Genomic DNA, 17498 nt, shown 5'->3' on the forward strand with positions numbered 1-17498 from the left:
TAGAGGATGCAGCTTGAGCCAGGTGTCCCTGGACTTGCAGATTCTGGAAGAAAAGGCTTGGGCACAGAGCACTTAGCCAGGATGTGGCTCTCCCCTATGCAAAGAAATAAGTGTCTCTGTATGTTCCTGATGGGGATTGGTCCATCACAAGATGGGCAGTGTTTGAATCCTGAGGGTTTGGATTCTGCCACGAGGCTTGGTGGTTGGCGTGATGCACCTCACCCCTAGAAGAGGAAGCCAATCAGGTCTTGGAAGAAAGCAGCAGTCAGACACTGTCTGGATTCCATCTCACTGCCCTGGCGGTAAGAGGGAACTCAGGGAGGGACGGGACTGTCCCGTATGTCCTTGTTTGGGAGCATGAGAAGACACAGGGAGCCTGGTCAGCTCCAACAGACCCTGCTGTTCTAACACCCTCCAATCTCACACTGGGATACACACAGACACATTCTCACACAAGAACAAGGAGACAGAGTTGCAGAGAAAAAAGCTTCAAGAAAGAAAGTGTGATCAACAGAGACAGAAAGCAGCTGAGAGCTCAAGAAGGATAAGGATGAGGTGAAAGCCCAGGGATCTGGCATGGAAGAGGCCACTGGAGACTTTGGAGAGAGCAGTTTCAGTGGAGTGGTTGGAGAGTATTTAAGTTAAACTGGAAGAAAGGAACTTGACCCTGTGAAAGAAAGAAAGGTGGTGGGGTGACAGCTGAGGAGAGAGCTGGATTCAAGGGGAGTTTCTTATGATGGGGCGGACCAAAGCAGATCTACATTGTGAGGGAAAGGAACTGGAGCAGAGTCAGAGGTTGAGGAGGAGGAGAAGGGATAACAATGGTACAAGTTTGATCAGGAGGTGGAGGAAATGGTCTCACTGGGGCAGGTGGAAGGGCTGACCCACCACTCCTGCCGACACAACATTCCAGACAGCTGTGGACTTTCACTTTCCTTGAGCATGTTCCTTTTTGAAACTTACAAATGTCAGTTACAAAGTCGGGTTTAATTTACAACAGAGAAAATCTCTAGCCAGTTAATGTCAATGGCCTGTCTCCAGACTTACACTGCTGCACAACAGCGGACTTTGGCTCACCTACTTTTTCATAAAGCCTGAATTATGGTTCTTTGTTTGGTAATATTGCTTAGACTTTTAACTTATGTTACGGCAATGATGTTTGCCTATAGCAAGAGAAAATCATTTGGAGTCTGATTCACATTCAATGCAGGCAGCGTCCTATTTTGTATTTTGTGTGGCGAGCCAGGGAGGAGGGTGTGTAAATTAGGCACATTACAATGAGGTATAATGCTCATTGCTCATCTACAGCATTTTCCAGAGAGAAAATATCAAAATGAAAGTGCAAACACAAAACAGAATCACTGGACATACCTGAGATAGGTTCTTCCCCTCCTCACAGTTTATGCCTCCGATGAAGACCATGTTGGGCATCACTGGTTTGGGATACTCAAACACAAAGTCATATCTCAGGAGCCATATGGAGCCATTTCTGTAAAGTGTTGGTAAGTGCACATCTCTCTGGAGAAACTTTGAAGCAATGTCTTGGTATTTGGTATACAAATCCTTAAACAGCGGTGTCTCTAAAGTGCTAACAAATAGGTTCAGCACTCGCTGGGTAAATGTCATGTGGTCTGTGTAGCTGGTATAGCATCTTGGGACATAGGAAACAGGGTTCGGAGATTTACTGATTGCATGCTCTAAACTGCATGGAAAACCACGAAAGAAGTACACAGAAGGGATAGACAGATATTCTGCCAGGATCACCCCACATGGCAATGCTGGGTCTGTGAAGAGTGCATCAAATTTACTCTCTTCCAAGTATTGTATGATTTCTCTGTTCTGCAGCAGGCTGTCACAGTTGTGAAAAAACATGTTAACGACGTACATGTTATTCCGGTATTCTGCAAGGATAGTGTAGGGAAAGGAGACCTCACGAAAGAGACTGTTAGCGAATTTACTAAAACTCTGGTCAAGATCTTCCTGGATGTAAGGCACAGCATACGTTTTCCTTGTGTAGTGCTCTGATTCTTTCAAGAGCAAATTAACTTCTGGAGCAAGCACTACTATTTCATGCCCTTTCTCACTGAGCTTCTCCACCACTGCACGCATGCTGAGCCAGTGACTTCCATCCTGAGGGATCACCAGCAGCCGCCCACCTTCCACAAACCCCAAGGAGAGTAAGAAAGGAAAAATCCCTGCAGCAAACAAGTAAAAAGTGGGAAACAATGGAGCCATCTCAAAGCTGGAAGATACTTTGACTCTACAGATGTTGCAAACTACTTTTTATAGCTGAACTAACACTGCTCAGAGTTTATATTGCTTGCAACCTTATTTGAACTCATCTACTTTTACTGCCTCATATACTGACTTGACACAACAAAACCTTTGCTCCTCTAATGGACAAATTCTACCCTTGGATTTGCAATGCAACATTCCCATTCAAGGACCATATCTTTGTTTTACTCATTAACTTAACGTTAATATCTGCACATTGAATTGCAATAGCCACCTCTCCCCTACTCCAAGTCTATGCCAGTCAATCTGAGTCAGCACATTTTATCTCCCAGAGGCCTCTTTATTATTACAGGTTATTCACATCCTAAATCAACAAAAGTAGTGAACATAAAAACATAAGAATGGCCATACCTGGGTCTGACCACTGATCCATCTGGGCCAATATCCTGTCTTCCGACAGTGGCCAATGCTAGATGCTTCAAAGGAAATAAAGAGACCAGGACAATCATCAAGTGACCCATTCCCTGTTGTCCAGTCCCAGCTTCTGGCAGTCAGAGGCTAGGGACACTTCAGAGCATGGTTTTGCATTCCTGCCCATCCTGGCTAGCTGCCATTGATGGACCTATCCTACATCAACTTATCAAATTCTTTTTTGAACCCAGTTATAATTTTGGCTTACACAACTTCCTCTGGCTACAAGTTGCAGAGGTTGACTGTGCGCTGTATGAAGAAGCACTTCCTTTTGTTTGTTTTAAACCTGCCGACTATTAATTTCATTGGGTGACCCCCTGGTTCTTGTGCTATATCAAGGGCTAAATAATATTTCTTTATTCATTTTCTCCACACCATTCTTGATTTTAAAGACCTCTATCATATCCCCCATTAGCTGTCTATTTTCCTAGCGGAAAAGTCCCAGTCTTTTTAATCTCTCCTCATATGGCAGCATTTCCATACCCTTAATCATTTTGTTGTCCTTCTCTGTACCTTTTCCATTTCTTTTTTGAGAAATGGCAACCAGAGCGGCACACTGTATTCAAGGTGTGGCTGTACCATGGATTTATATAGTGGCATTATGATATTTACTCGTATTATATATCCCTTTTCTAATGGGTTGTAACGTTTCTTTTGCTTTTTTGACTGCCACTGCACATTGAGTGAATGTTTTCGGAGAACTATCCACAATGACTCCAAGATCTCTTTCTTGAGTGGTAAAGGCTAATTTAGACCCCCATCATCTTGTATGTATAGTTGGGATTATATTTTCCAATGTGCATTACTTTGCACTTATCAACACTGAATTTCATCTGCCATTTTATTGCCCAGTCACCCAGTTTTGTGAGATCCCTTTGTAACTCTTCACAGTCTGCTTTGGACATCACTATCTTGAATAATTTTGTGTCATCTGCCAGTTTTGCCACCTCACTATTTACCCCCTTTTCCAGATCATTTAGGAATAGGTTTAACAGCACTGGTCTCAGCACAGATCTCTGGAGGACACCACTATTTACCTCTGTCCATTCTGAAAACTGACCATTTATTCCTACCTTTTGTTTCCTGGCTTTTACCAGTTACCAATCCATGAGAAGACCTTCCCGGTTAGTCCATGACTGTTTACTTTTGGTAATTTAGTCTTGAGAAACGAAGACTGATGGGGGCCAGACAACAGTCTTCAAATATGTTAAGGGCTGTTATAAAGAGGATGGTGATCAATTGTTCTCCATGCCCATTGATGGTAGGACAAGAAGTAATGGACTTAATCTGCAGGCAGATTTAGGTTAGATATTAGAAAAAGCTTTCTATCTATACGGATAATTAAACTTTGAAATAGGCTTCCAAGGGAGGTTGTGTAATCTGTCATTGGAGGTTTTTAAGAACATGTTGGACAAACACCTGTCAGGGATGGTCTAGGTATAATTGGTCCTGCCTCTGCATGGGAGAATGGATTAGATGACTTCTCGAGGTCCTTTCTAGCCCTACATTTCTATGTTTCTATGAACTTTTGGGTAGTCCAGTCAGAAAATGGAGTTTGCTTCTTTGGAAAATTTCCACTTTTCTATGAAAAAAATCTAAAACTCAAGTTTTTTGTCCCAAAACAGAAATATTCCAATTAGGGAGTACTGCCTCAGTACCTCCATAGATGTTTTAATTTTGGTGCACCCATTCTCCTCTGTAGGCCAGGGTCTCAGGTCAGACTACATCTCCCATATTGCATCAGGGTTCCCTCTTGGAGAGGGGTGCTAGTGCATCTTGAGAGATGTAGTCTGGCTGGAGAGCCCCACTCATAGAGAAAATGGGGACATGAGGAAACTCAACTACAACTCCCATTAGGCACTATGGCTACAAAGCCAACTTGTCATATTTTGTATTTTGGGTGAAATATGTCTCTTTTTCAGCACTTGGTTTTCTGACAAAATTAAAATTTTCCATGGAAAGTAGACACCACAAATTTCATTTAGTCTAAATGCCAATTTTTCATCAACAAAAAAGTTTGAACAGAAGATTTTCACCCATTTTTATGCATGGGGTTGTTCTCTTCCCTTATTACCAGGCCAAACTATGTTTGTGATGGTACATTCACGGAAGATCTTGCCAGCTATCCTATAGCACCCAAGTTACTGGGAACATGTCTGGGAATTGTGGATGCTGCCATATGGCCCCATGCACACTGGGACATCCTCATTCCCTATGGTGACCACAGTTCCAATGTACTGGATTAATCCTGCTTTAGTGAGACTTCCTGTCATCCTTCTTAGTTCTAGAACTAGATTGTTGAGGCTAATATCCCTTTACAAAAGCCATGTTGATTCTTCCCCAACATATTTTGCTGAGCCATGCGCCTGAGAATTCTGTTCTTTACTATAATTTCAACTAATTTACTTGGAACTGAATTTAATTTTACCAGCCTGTAATTGCCGGGGTCACCTTTGGAGCCTTTTTTAAAAATTGGCATCACATTAGCTATCCTCCAGTCATCTTGTACAGAAGCTGATTTAAGTGATAGGCTACATACCACAGTTAGTAGTTCTTCAGTTTCATATTTGAGTTTCTTCAGAACTCTTGGGTGAACACCATGTGGTCTTGGTGTCTTATTACTGTTTAATTTATCATTTTGTTCCAAAACCTACTCTATTGACACCTCAATCTGGGACAGTTCCTCAGATGTGTCACCTAACAAGAATAGCTCTGATGTTGGAATCTCCCTCACATCCTCTGCAGTGAAGACCGATGCAAAGAATTCATTTAGCTTCTCTGCAATGACCTTGTCTTCCTTGAGTGCTCTCAATTGTCCAGTGGCCTGACTGATTGATTGGCAGACTTCCTGCTTCTGATATACTTAAATTTGTATTATTCTTATTATTTTATTAGCTGTTTAGTTTTTGAGTCTTGTGCTAGTTGCTCTTCAAATTCTTTTTTGGCCTGCCTAATTATACTTTTACACTTGACTTTCCAGAGTTGTTTCCAGCTGTTTAATGGTCCATAGACATTCAGTAAGTTTTTTTTTTTTTTAAACTGAAGGAACATGATTGTTTCAGTCCAGGACTTCAGGCAAGAGCCATTCCTCTACCTGTGATGTCAAGCACATTCCTAGCTCTGTATTATAAAGAGTGGGCAAGGTATTGCCTGGACTATAACCCTTTTGCACTGGCAGAGCAGTACATTAGGGTTGTGAAGTTGTCCTGTCTGAGTAGCTAGGAATTTCCTTTACGTATGTATAAAATACAATAGGAAAGTGCGAGGAGGAAGCTACTTTTCATAGCTTTTTTTATTATGGAAGCAAAATCCCATGTGATGTACAACCAGGCTTATGTCACACTATTGCTGGGGCATGCTGGAAGCATAGCCTTTGCCCCAACCCCTCTCCCAAAGTGCACTGAGAAGAGCTCTAGCACATCTGAGTCCCTGGCCCAGTGCTGTGTTTTGAGGAGCACTCAATGGAATAGAGGGAATGCTCTTCGTCCCATAACGATCCAGCATTTTAAATTTACTAGCACATGCCTGAAACAGATCACACAAGAAGGAAATTCTAACGAATATTTCTGTATCTCTTCAGACAATAGACAAGCGTTAGAACCTTTCAAGGTTTGCTGATGACACTTTTCATCAGTCAGTAGAGAAATGCAGTGTTCAGCACACACAAAGTGACCCTACACAATTGACCTTTCCATGAGTAAATAGATTGCATAAGTTGTTCCCTGGATGTGGAGTACAAGGAAGAGTGACTTTGCAATTCAAAGTAAGCCAGCCAGGCATATGCTTCATATGTAGTTCCCCCTTGGGGTGACCAGATAGCAAGTGTAAAAAATTGGGACACTTTTTTTTTCGGGGCCGGGGCTGGGGGAGGGGAATAATTGCCTGTATAAGACAAAGCCTCTAATATTGGGACCTTTGATCACCCTAGGCCCAGGGCTCCCTAACACAGCTCAGCTGACTCAAGTCCCACTAACCCTGCACTTAAACTGTGCAGACTCACCCAAAGTGGCCACTGACTCTCCCACCTGGCTTTATAACCACCCCCACCCCCGCTGAGGGAGATAGTTGCGGGGGCACATGGGAATCCGCCCCACATTGAGGCATCACCCACCACCACCTCCGGCCACTGCAGGCTGCAATCCTCAGCCAAACACCCTCGTTGGGTCACGGCTGCTAGCGGGCAGCGGCCCAGGCAGGCTGGCCATGTGGGGGCGATGTGGCGGGGGCCGGGTTGCTATTTACCCCGCTGGTATGCACAGCGCCCAGCACTGACCAGAGCCCATGCACCGCAGGGAGCTGTCCGTACGGTGAGTGAGGAGCAGAGCTATGCGGTCTGCAGGGCGGGGCCCCCTCCAGCCACCCAGAGCCAAGCGGCAGCGGCTCCCTGAATGGCACTGCGCCGCCGCTTCAGGGTGGGCTTCTCCCCCAGCTCGCAGCCGCGCCGGCTCACTGCGCTTCCCGGGATGGCGGGAGCTTGGGGCGGCGCTCTCCAGCGCTCTGCGCCATGCATGGGGCCCCGACCCTAAGAGCCAGAGAGACCTGCCGGGGGGTGAGGTGGGGAATCCCAGTGGTGCTTACCTGGGGCGGCCCTCTGCCTGCTGCCGGCGCTTGCAAGCCCCACCCCCACAGCTCTGATTGGGCAGGAGGGAACTGGTGCAGCATGCAGAGACCCCCTCCACCTCTGTGCCTAGGGGCTGCCAGCACTGCAGGCTCCTGCTCGTGGGTAGGCGCACCGCCAGGAGCTTCCCCAGGAAGCACCACCATGCCAGCCCTGGGACTTCAGCGGTGACTCATGGGGAGCGGTCCCCGATATCAGGACAAAGGGCGTCCCGACTGATGTGTGGTCGAGACGTGGAACAAATGTGTTAAAATCGGGACTGTCCCAATAATATCGGGACATCTGGTTACCCTATATCCCCCTTAACACTCAGTCTTGGTTGGTTTTCCTAGTGCAAAGCTTATAAGGCCATCTGCTGACATTGCTTTTAGATACTGCAGTTGTAAATGAGAAGTTCTGTAAATGAAATGGTGGCAAGATATGATGCAAAGGTAAATATCTTTTTCACACTGTTCAGTGGTCTGTCTTTTAAAAGAGATTTCCCATCACATACAGATTCTCAATGCAAAAATTTCCAAGATAGACAAAAGAACATAACAGGAGTTAACTCACATTAAAAAGGTACAGTAAGGATATTACCAGAATCAGAGAAATGAAGTGAGCTGGGAAGAGGGCTCCAAAAAGAACAGAGCAATGCAGAGATGGCCCCAAATTTGAATGCTGCTCTCCCAGAACCCTGAGAAAGTTGTGATTCAGATGCAAGTCCACCCTGTAAACCTGCAACTCTTAGCCACTTCTGGAAAAAATATCACCTATTTATGCAGAAAATATTCAAGAGGGACAGAGGAGGAGCTATTTGGAATTATGGGCAATTATTCAGCAGTCCTAATAAAGAGGAGACCAAACTCAGTGCACTGGGAAGAGTGCACTCTTTCCCCCTCTTTTGATGGAAATGGATCTATATTTTTAGATTGGATAAGAAATAGGGGATCTTTGCTCTTTCCCCTGAGCCAGAAGGTTAAGATACAAAGTACTCACCTCAAGACTTTATAGAATGTAAAGAATAAACAGGCTACCAAAGGCAGATTATCCTTTCAGCTTTCCTTTGGCATTCGGAATACCACCGCTGGCCTGGGATTCTCAAACGCAAAGTGCTATCTCCACAAGCACACAAAGCAGAGCCATGCAGCTCCACCTTGTTTAAGCAGCAAAAAATCCTGTGGCACCTTATAGACTAACGGACGTTTTGCAGCATGAGCTTTAGTGGGTGAATACCCACTTCATCGGATGCAAGTAGTGGAAATTTCCAGGGGCAGGTATATATAAGCAAGCAAGAAGCAAGCTAGAGATAACGAGGTTAGATGGGTATTCACCCACGAAAGCTCATGCTGCAAAACGTCTGTTAGTCTATAAGGTGTCACAGGATTCTTTGCTGCTTTTACAGAACCAGACTAACACGGCTACCCCTCTGATACTTGACACCTTGTTTAAATCACTTCAGAAGGAGCCATTTGTTCGAACTTTATCAAAGTCCTTAAAAAGGAACTGTTCTTCAGTGCAGACTAATAAATTCAGCATGTAGGTAGATACTATGTTGGATGTATGGCTGGTGTGTCATCTCAGCACATCAGGGGCACAATGAGTTTCTGTTTAGTGTGTAAGCAGAGTCAGGATGAGCTCTACCCTGACATCTGGTGGTAAATTATGAGGAGTGGGCAAAGGAATTTCAAGAATGTGCATTGGAGTGGGGAAAGGAATTTCAGGAATGTGCATTTGCATTGGCAAACCCATTCCACTTAGCATAGCATACAGCAGCCTGGGATGGTTATTTTCACAGCTGTGGGATCCCCAATTTCTTTGTTATTGGGGCAGGAGGAATAAAATGTTGTCACCCTGATTAAGTAAATGAGGAACTACAAAACTGTCTTATGATAAAGGGTTTCATTATCAACTAAATAGTACTTGCTAGACAAGGGACATGGGTTCCAAAACCCAGTGAATTGAGAGAGGCTGGGGACAGGTATCTGTACCTGGTGGTGCAGGTGCCTTGTGTGAGCTGGAAGCACCAGCTCCACCTATGCATCTCTCCATTGTGGAATATCAGAATTGATTTTTGATTCCCTTAAGAATCTAGATACAGGTTACTGAGCTGAACTCACTTTGGGCTAATGACAGGTTTTAGAGTAGCAGCCGTGTTAGTCTGTATCCGCAAAAAAACCAGGCGTACTTGTGGCACCTTAAAGACTAACAAATTTATTTTAGCATGAGCTTTCGTGAGCTAAAGCTCACTTCTTCGGATGCATAGAATGGAACACACAGACAGGAGATATTTATACATACAGAGAACATGAAAAGGTGGAAGTATGCATACCAACAGGCAGAGTCTAATCAATTGAGATGAGCTATCGTTAGCAGGAGGAAAAAAACTTTTTGAAGTGATAATTAAGATGGCCCATAGAAGGTGTGAGGAGAACTTAACATAGGGAAATAGATTCAATTGGTGTAATGACCCAACCATTCCCAGTCTTTGTTTAGACCACAGTTAATAGTATCTAGTTTGCATATTAATTCAAGTTCAGCAGATTCTCTTTGGAGTCTGTTTTAGAAATTTTTTTGTTGCAAAATTGCCACCTTCAAGTCTGCTGAACTTGAATTAATATGCAAACTAGATACTATTAACTGTGGTCTAAACAAAGACTGGGAATGGTTGGGTCATTACACCAATTGAATCTATTTCCCTATGTTAAGTTCTCCTCACACCTTCTATGGGCCATCTTAATTATCACTTCAAAAAGTTTTTTTCCTCCTGCTAACGATAGCTCATCTCAATTGATTAGACTCTGCCTGTTGGTATGCATACTTCCACCTTTTCATGTTCTCTGTATGTATAAATATCTCCTGTCTGTGTGTTCCATTCTATGCATCCGAAGAAGTGAGCTTTAGCTCACGAAAGCTCATGCTAAAATAAATTTGTTAGTCTTTAAGGTGCCACAAGTACTCCTGGTTTTTTTGGGCTAATGGTGCACTAGCACTGGGACTCCCCTACTGTGAGCTGAAATCACTAAAGAGCTGGAATTGCTGAGCTGAGAACACTGAGTACTGTGCTAACTAGTGGGGGAGCCTGAAGCTATACTGCAGAGCGGAGTGGAGCAGTTCGTGAGGATGGCTGGAGGAGCAGTTTGTGGAGCCATGGAGTGAGTGGAGCCGAGCAGTTTGCGGGGACGGCTGGAGCGGATCACGGGACGGCTGGTGGAGCAGAGCAGCTGGCGGAGCAGTTCGTGGAGAAGGCAGGAGCAGAACCCCATGGACCACGTAAGGTGCCTAAACCTCCCCCACTGCAACTTGTTACTCCTTGTTCTGTCACCTGCCACCACTGAGAACAGTCTAGATCCATCCTCTTTGGAACCCCCTTTCAGGTAGTTGAAAGCAGCTATCAAATCCCCCCTCATTCTTCTCTTCTGCAGACAAATAATCCCAGTTCCCTCAGCCTCTCCTCATAAGTCATGTGCTTCAGCCCCCAATAATTTTTGTTGCCCTCAACCTCTGGAACTCTTTGCCAGAGAATGTTGAAGGCCAAGACTATAACAGAGTTCAAAAAAGAACGTGATAAATTCATGGAGGATAGGCCTGTGTCACTGCACCCCATATTCTTCATAGTGATATTAGTATGATAAATTATTATCATAATTATGATGTATTTTATGCAAGCTAAGGCACGTGAGGTATCATTGGAAAGGCTATGGTTTGCTGAAGATGATTATCTAATTTGTATGCATGTATCATTTTTGCATCCAAAATTATGAATATTGACTATGTATCAGTTTCACATGTAGCAATTCCTGGGGAATGCCCACTAGGCAAAATGTTCTTATTCTAGATGGCTGGGTGGGAAGGGCACATTTAGGTTAATGAGCCATTAGGAAGAAACAATAGGTCTTAGGAGAAGCTTATCTCCCACCTGGCGAGCCTTCCTGTGAATGCACCAAACAGCCAGTGGGGGGTGGCTGCTGTAACTTTACAGGGACATGTGACCCAGGTCACCTGGTGCTGGACTCCATCTTGGGATGTCAGTATTTTTCCACTGACTGGCATGGGAACCAAGCTTTGAAACAAAGGGTTCCCGCCATATGGAAAAGCTATATAAGGCAGGGGAGTGACATCATCTGGGTTTTTCACTGACTCCCCACCCAGAAAGACTCCTGGAAACACCTAAGGAACAAAGACTGAACTGGGGGAAGTGCTAGACCCAGGCTAGAGGGATTTTTAGCCTGTGAATGGAACACCTGGGGATTCCAAGCTATAAGCAAGTGCAGTTTGCCCCTTAAGAATCTGCAGCCCGCTTGTATCATCACTTAGGCTGAGAATCTGCTGTTCATGTCCAATCTATTTAGTATATGAAGCTTAGTTTGCCTTTTTTGTTTATTTGCTAGGTAATCTGCTTTGATCTGTTTGCTATCCCTTATAATCATTTAAAATCTATCTTTTGTAGTTAAAACACTTGTTTTTGCTCTATCTAAACCAGGGTGTGGAAATAAAAACTTGAGGCAGAAAGCTGTTGCATATTCCTCTCCACACTGAAGGAGAGGATGAATTTTCTGAGCTTACGCTGTACAATTCCTTGTGCAGTGCAAGATGGTATAATTTTGGGTTTACGCTCCAGAGGGGATGCATGCCTTAGGAACTGGGAGGTGCCCTAGCTGAAGCCTTCCCATCCAGGGGCTGGTCAATGGCCCTGCCTGCATGTAACTGCAGCTGGGTGTGTCCCTACCTGTATGTATGCTGGTGAAAGTGCAGGCTAGAGTAGACTTTGCAGCTTGTCACAGCAGTACAGTGTAAAAGGAAGCCTAGTTTGGTGGGTCAGGGGACTCAGTGGTATCCCAGTTCCAAGTGGCACCCCGGGTGGGGAGGGATGACCCATCACAAGGCCCATCAATGGCTATTAGCCAGGATGGGCAGGGATGGTGTCCTTAGCTTCAGTTTGCCAGAGGCTGGGAATGGGCGACAGGGGATAGATCACTTGATTTCCTGTTCTGTTCATTCCCTCTGGGGCACCTGGCACTGGCCACTGTCAGAAGACAGGATACTGGGCTAATGGACCATTGGTCTGACCCAGTGTGGCCGTTCTAATGAGAAGCTCTCCCGCCAACATAGCTTCTGCCGCTCGCAGAGGTGGTTTTATTAAGCTGAGAGGAGAGCTCTCTCCTGTCAGTATAGAGCATCATCACCAGGTGCGCTGCAGTGGTGTGGCCGTATCGGTTCAGCTGAGCCGCTGCAGTGCTGTATGTGTAGTCATGCCTTAAGCAATTGCTTAGGGTCCCAAGCAGCTCAAGGGGCCCCCTATTTGTCTTTTATTATGTGTTGTGTGTGGGGGGGAGGGGCCCCAAAATATTCCTGCTTAGGGCCCCCAGTGGACTAGCACCACCTCTGATTGCATTGAAGCAGAGAGATCTGAGTTAGCTTTAATCTAGACAGCTCAAGTCCCATGGGTGCGAAGCTGCACCACTGTGAGCATCAGTGCAGGGTGTCCAAGCTCACCTGGAACCCTGAGTAATTAGCTAGCATGTGCTGAAGCTTGCGCTGCTGCCCCCACACTGTTCTGGGACCTGAACTAGTTCTATTAAAGCGAGGTCGGCTATGCGGCTCGAGCTGCAGTCACACCAAGTGATTGCATTATATACATAACCTGCCTTATTCCAGTGGAGGTTAGGTGCTGCAGAGCCCTACTGTGTCACATCCTAGTCCAGACCCATCTCCCTCTCCCCTCCCCCACACATCCATCTCCTAGAGGGGAGGGGGATGCAGCAGCAGATAGCGCAGGGCTCAGTTACAGAGACTTTTCACCAGCAGGGAGTTCCCGTATACCAGGGGGATTTTCTCCGAGCCATTTGTGGCCACTTTGTGCCAACTCTTTGGCACTCCAGTTCCTTCAAGCTTCCTGGCCTCCACCAGCTTTGCACTCCTCTTGAAGCTGCAGCCGCGGGATTCCTTCTCTGAGCCCCCTGCTTCAGGGACCCACCACAGGAGTGAACTCCACTCCGGTGCGGCTTTGCTCTCTAGGGCTCAGCCTGTCTCAGTCCTTCCTCCCCAGCTGCCTACTAGCAGCCTGTGACAGACCCAGATGTAGTCCTCTTTCATTAGCTGCATTGGGGTCACATGCTCCAGTCCAGGGGAGCTGGGCTTAAGGTTGACAACTTTGTTATTACTTTGTTATCTAAAAACCGGATGCTCCAGCAAGAATGCCAGAACCTTCCCCACCCCACCTCTTCCCCCCTAGGCCCAGCCTCTGCTCCAACTCTTCCCCACCAGGGTCCCGCCCCTGCACCACTTCTTAGGGTGACCAGATGTCCCAATTTTATAGGGAAAGTCCCTATTTTGGGGTCTTTTTCTTACCGGTATATAGGCTCCTATTACCCCCCACCCCCTGTCCCGATTTTTCCCATTTGCTGTCCGGTCACTCTACCGCTTCTTCCTCCTGAGCCCAGTCTCTTCCCCCAAGGCCCCGTTCCCATTTGCTCTTCTTCCCCCTTTCTGCCATTACTCACTGCTCTTCCCCTCTCCTCTACCCCCGTCAGCAGGGACTTGCCTGTGGAGCTGGGGCTGGGAGCTGCAGCGGCCCCACGCAGGTAAGAGGCAGCCCCGGGTAAGTAGGGGCTGGCAGGGGTGAAGACCTAGTGCCTGCCTGCCTTCACTGCTCACAGGAACCGGACTTTAGATGTCTGGTAGGTAGATCTGTCAGGTCCCCTTTCCAACCAGCCTTTCCGGTCGAAAACTGGACTACTGGCCGCCCTAGCTGGGCTCAGTCTATCCACAGAGACCAGTTATCCTGAAACACCCTCCAGTCTCACACTGGGATACACACAGACACATTCTCAAACAAGAATAAGGAGACAGTGTTGAAAGGAACAAATCAGAAAGAAAGTGTGATCAACAGAGACAGAAAAGAGCTGAGAGTGTTGGCTGGAGAGTGTTTACGTTAAACTGGAAGAAAGGAACTTGACCCTGTGAGAGGAAGAGGCAGTGGAGTGACAGCTGAGGAGGGAGCTGGATTCAAGGGGAGTTTCTTATGATGGGGAGGACCAAAGCAGACCGGCATTGTGAGGGAAAGGAACTGGAGCAGATTCAGAGGCTGAGGAGGAGGAGGAGTCATAGAATCATAGAATATCAGGGTTGGAGGGACCTCAGAAGGTATCTAGTCCAGCCCCCGAAGGGATTATAGGAGAAGGGAGAACAATGGTACAAGTTTGATCAGGAGGTGGAGGAAATGGTCTCACTGGGGCAGGAGGAAGGGCTGACCCACCACTTCTGCTGACACAACAATCCAGATGGCTGTGGACTTTCACTTTCTTTGAAAGTTCCTTTTTTGAAAGTTGCAAACATCAGTTACAAAGTCGGGTTTAATTTACAACAGAGAAAATCTCTGGCCAGTTAATGTCAATGGCCTGTCTCCAGACTTACACTGCTGCACAACAGCGGACTTTGGCTCACCTACTTTTCAGCAAAGCCTGCACTTTGTTTGGTAATATTGCTTAGACTTTTAATTTATGTTAAGGCAATACAGTTTTTCACTAGCAGAGAAAATCATTTGGAATCTGATTCACATTCAGTGCAGGCAGCGTCCTATTTTGTATTTTGTGTGGAGAGCCAGGGAGGAGGGTGTGTAAATTAGGGATATTACAGTGAGGTATAATGCTCATTGCTCATCTACAGCTTTTTCCACAGAGAAAATATCAAAATGAAAGTGCAAACACAAAACAGAATCACTGAACATACCTGAGATAGGTTCTTCCCCTCCTCACAGTTTATGCCTCCGATGAAGACCATGTTGGGCATCACTGGTTTGGGATACTCAAACACAAAGTCGTATCTCAGGAGCCATATGGAGCCATTTCTGTAAAGTGTTGGTAAGTGCACATCTCTCTGGAGAAACTTTGAAGCAATGTCTTGGTATTTGGTATACAAATCCTTAAACAGCGGTGTCTCTAAAGTGCTAACAAATAGGTTCAGCACTCGCTGGGTAAATGTCATGTGGTCTGTGTAGCTGGTATAGCATCTTGGGACATAGGAAATAGGGTTTGGAGATTTACAGATTGCATGCTCTAAACTGCATGGAAAACCACGAAAGAAGTACACAGAAGGGATAGACAGATATTCTGCCAGGATCACCCCACATGGCAATGCTGGGTCTGTGAAGAGTGCATCAAATTTACTCTCTTCCAAGTATTGTATGATTTCTCTGTTCTGCAGCAGGCTGTCACAGTTGTGAAAATACATGTTAATGATGTACATGACGTTCCGGTATTGTGCCAGGATAGTGTTGGGAAAGGAGACCTCACGAAAGAGACTGTTAGCGAATTTACTAAAACTCTGGTCAAGATCTTCCTGGGTGTAAGGCACAGCATACGTTTTCCTTGTGTAATGCTCTGATGCTTTCAAAAGCAAATTTGTCTCTGGAGCAACCACTACTATTTCATGCCCTTTCTCACTGAGCTTCTCCACCACTGCACGCATGCTGAGCCAGTGACTTCCATCCTGAGGGATCACCAACACCTTGCCACTTTCAGCAAAGTTGTAGGAAGTTAATAAAAGAAGAAACCATGATGCAAATTGGTAAAGTTGATGAAAAAGGAAAGCCATCTCAGTGGATGATAGAAAAAGACTCCGTCACTGTACAGAGGTTTGAAACAACTTTTTATACTCTGGGAAACAACACCCACTTTTTGGCAGTATGTGCTTGTCCTCATGTGAACTAAACTGGCATTTCGTTCTTTTAGCATTTGTCAATCATTAGCTTTGAAAGATCTGCAGTATGTTAACTTTTATGAATACTTTTACAACTGACAAAGGTAGTGGTGAAGACCGAAAAGACAGGTAAACCAGTTTGGGTCAAATGAGAACTGACCAAAACTGGTGCCCCAAACCTGAGATGAACCTGCTCTAACAGCACTTTACTAACATTACGTCTCCCAACACTCCTAAAAGCAAGAAAATACCATCCACAGATAGAGAAACAGCGCACAGAGATTAAGGGGCAAATTCTGTCCTTTCTTCCAGGGGCACATAAAAGTCCTGCCATTGTACTGCTGGTGAGGATGAGTCTGTTCTAAATAGGTTTTTATTCCACACTCATAACCGCAGTATCTGAACACCATCCAGTGGTGCATTCAGCAATATGACTACACATCTGCCAATCTGATAGATCTGGAGATCTTGCCTGGGTGGAGTATATAAAACAATAGTCACTGGAATCTGAACCCTGTCGCATAACAACAGTATCACCCTTTCTTACCCTTATCCACACCACATGGCTGAGGCCAGGAAAATCCTGTCCAGTTTCTTAACAGAACTCCTATGGAGCCACACATCACAACCAGGGGCGGCTCCAGGCCCCAGCACGCCAAGCGCGTGCTTGGGGAGGCAAGCCGCGGGGGGGAGAGGGGGGGGGCTCTACTGGCGCCACGAGAGCGGCAGGCAGGCTGCCTTCCGCCGCTTGCCTGCGGAGGGTCCACTGGTCCCGCGGCTTCGGTGGACCTCCCGCAGGCGGACCCTGTGCAGGCAAACCGCCGGAGGCAGCCTGCCTGCCCTGCTTGGGGCTGCAAAATCCCTAGAGCCGCCCCTGATCACAATATCCCATAGGTTAGAGGAGTCTCCTGGGAGGTGGCAGATTCCTGTTCAAATCCTTTCTTCCCAGCAGGTGGAGGGGGAACTTGAACTAGAGATCTCTAACCATTGAGCTAGAAGGGAGGTTGTTTCCCCCTGTCTCCCTCAGCAGGCAGCTCCTGAGCACATGTACTGGATTGGGCCCAGCATGTCACATAATCTTGGAATGGAAAAAGAAGAGATTAAAGTAGAATCAGTGATGCTCTGCATTCAAAAGCTATTTTCAGCTTTAAAAGGTTAGAGACTGGCTGCACCAAACATCCAACCATGTTTTGCTCATTTTGGCTTCATATTGAGGCAGTTGTTACCCCTTCAATTAAGAAATCTTCACAGTCTTTAACTCTCATTGATAATTGTTGGCTAGCTTGACATGAGCTGGCAGCCTAAGCTCTTAGTACAGCGGAAAGAATGTGCCCAAGTTTAGTTCTAAAAGCTACACGATCCAACTTCCCCTCCCCACGGGAATATTAATGACTGCAATTGTAAGAGTCAGTAAACACTGAAAATTGAGAAATCATTAGTTTTCTAAAGATAAAATGACCCTGGAATGAAACGAGAAACAGCTTTAAGAGGAAGA

General features: G+C 45.8%; 2 protein-coding genes across 3 annotated transcripts in view; both read right to left on the reverse strand.

Moving 5' to 3' along the window:
• The window catches only part of LOC123378363 (UDP-glucuronosyltransferase 1-6-like), a 113954-nt gene that overhangs the window by 57315 nt on the left and 39141 nt on the right, over window positions 1-17498 (reverse strand). Inside the window, exon 1 of one of the 2 annotated variants that reach the window (XM_045032032.1) lies at window positions 1372-2247. The exons of the other annotated variant lie outside the window; for it this stretch is intronic. Within the exon in view, the coding sequence (XP_044887967.1) occupies window positions 1372-2235 (864 nt within the window). The 5' untranslated portion in view covers window positions 2236-2247. Of the gene's footprint in view, window positions 1-1371; window positions 2248-17498 lie in introns of those variants that run through there. 2 annotated transcript variants of the gene reach the window in all.
• LOC123378692 (UDP-glucuronosyltransferase 1-6-like) lies at window positions 14966-15932 on the reverse strand. The gene has a single exon (XM_045032783.1). It carries the CDS (start codon window positions 15896-15898, stop codon window positions 14966-14968), a length of 933 nt encoding a protein of 310 aa, XP_044888718.1. The 5' UTR covers window positions 15899-15932.

Source organism: Mauremys mutica, chromosome 10, assembly GCF_020497125.1.
Source record: "Mauremys mutica isolate MM-2020 ecotype Southern chromosome 10, ASM2049712v1, whole genome shotgun sequence".
NCBI classification, from domain to species: domain Eukaryota; kingdom Metazoa; phylum Chordata; order Testudines; family Geoemydidae; genus Mauremys; species Mauremys mutica.

Bases quoted from the DNA above. Each gene is read 5' to 3' on its own strand.
- LOC123378692 (XM_045032783.1), bottom strand. From the start codon at position 15,898: ATGGCTTTCCTTTTTCATCAACTTTACCAATTTGCATCATGGTTTCTT.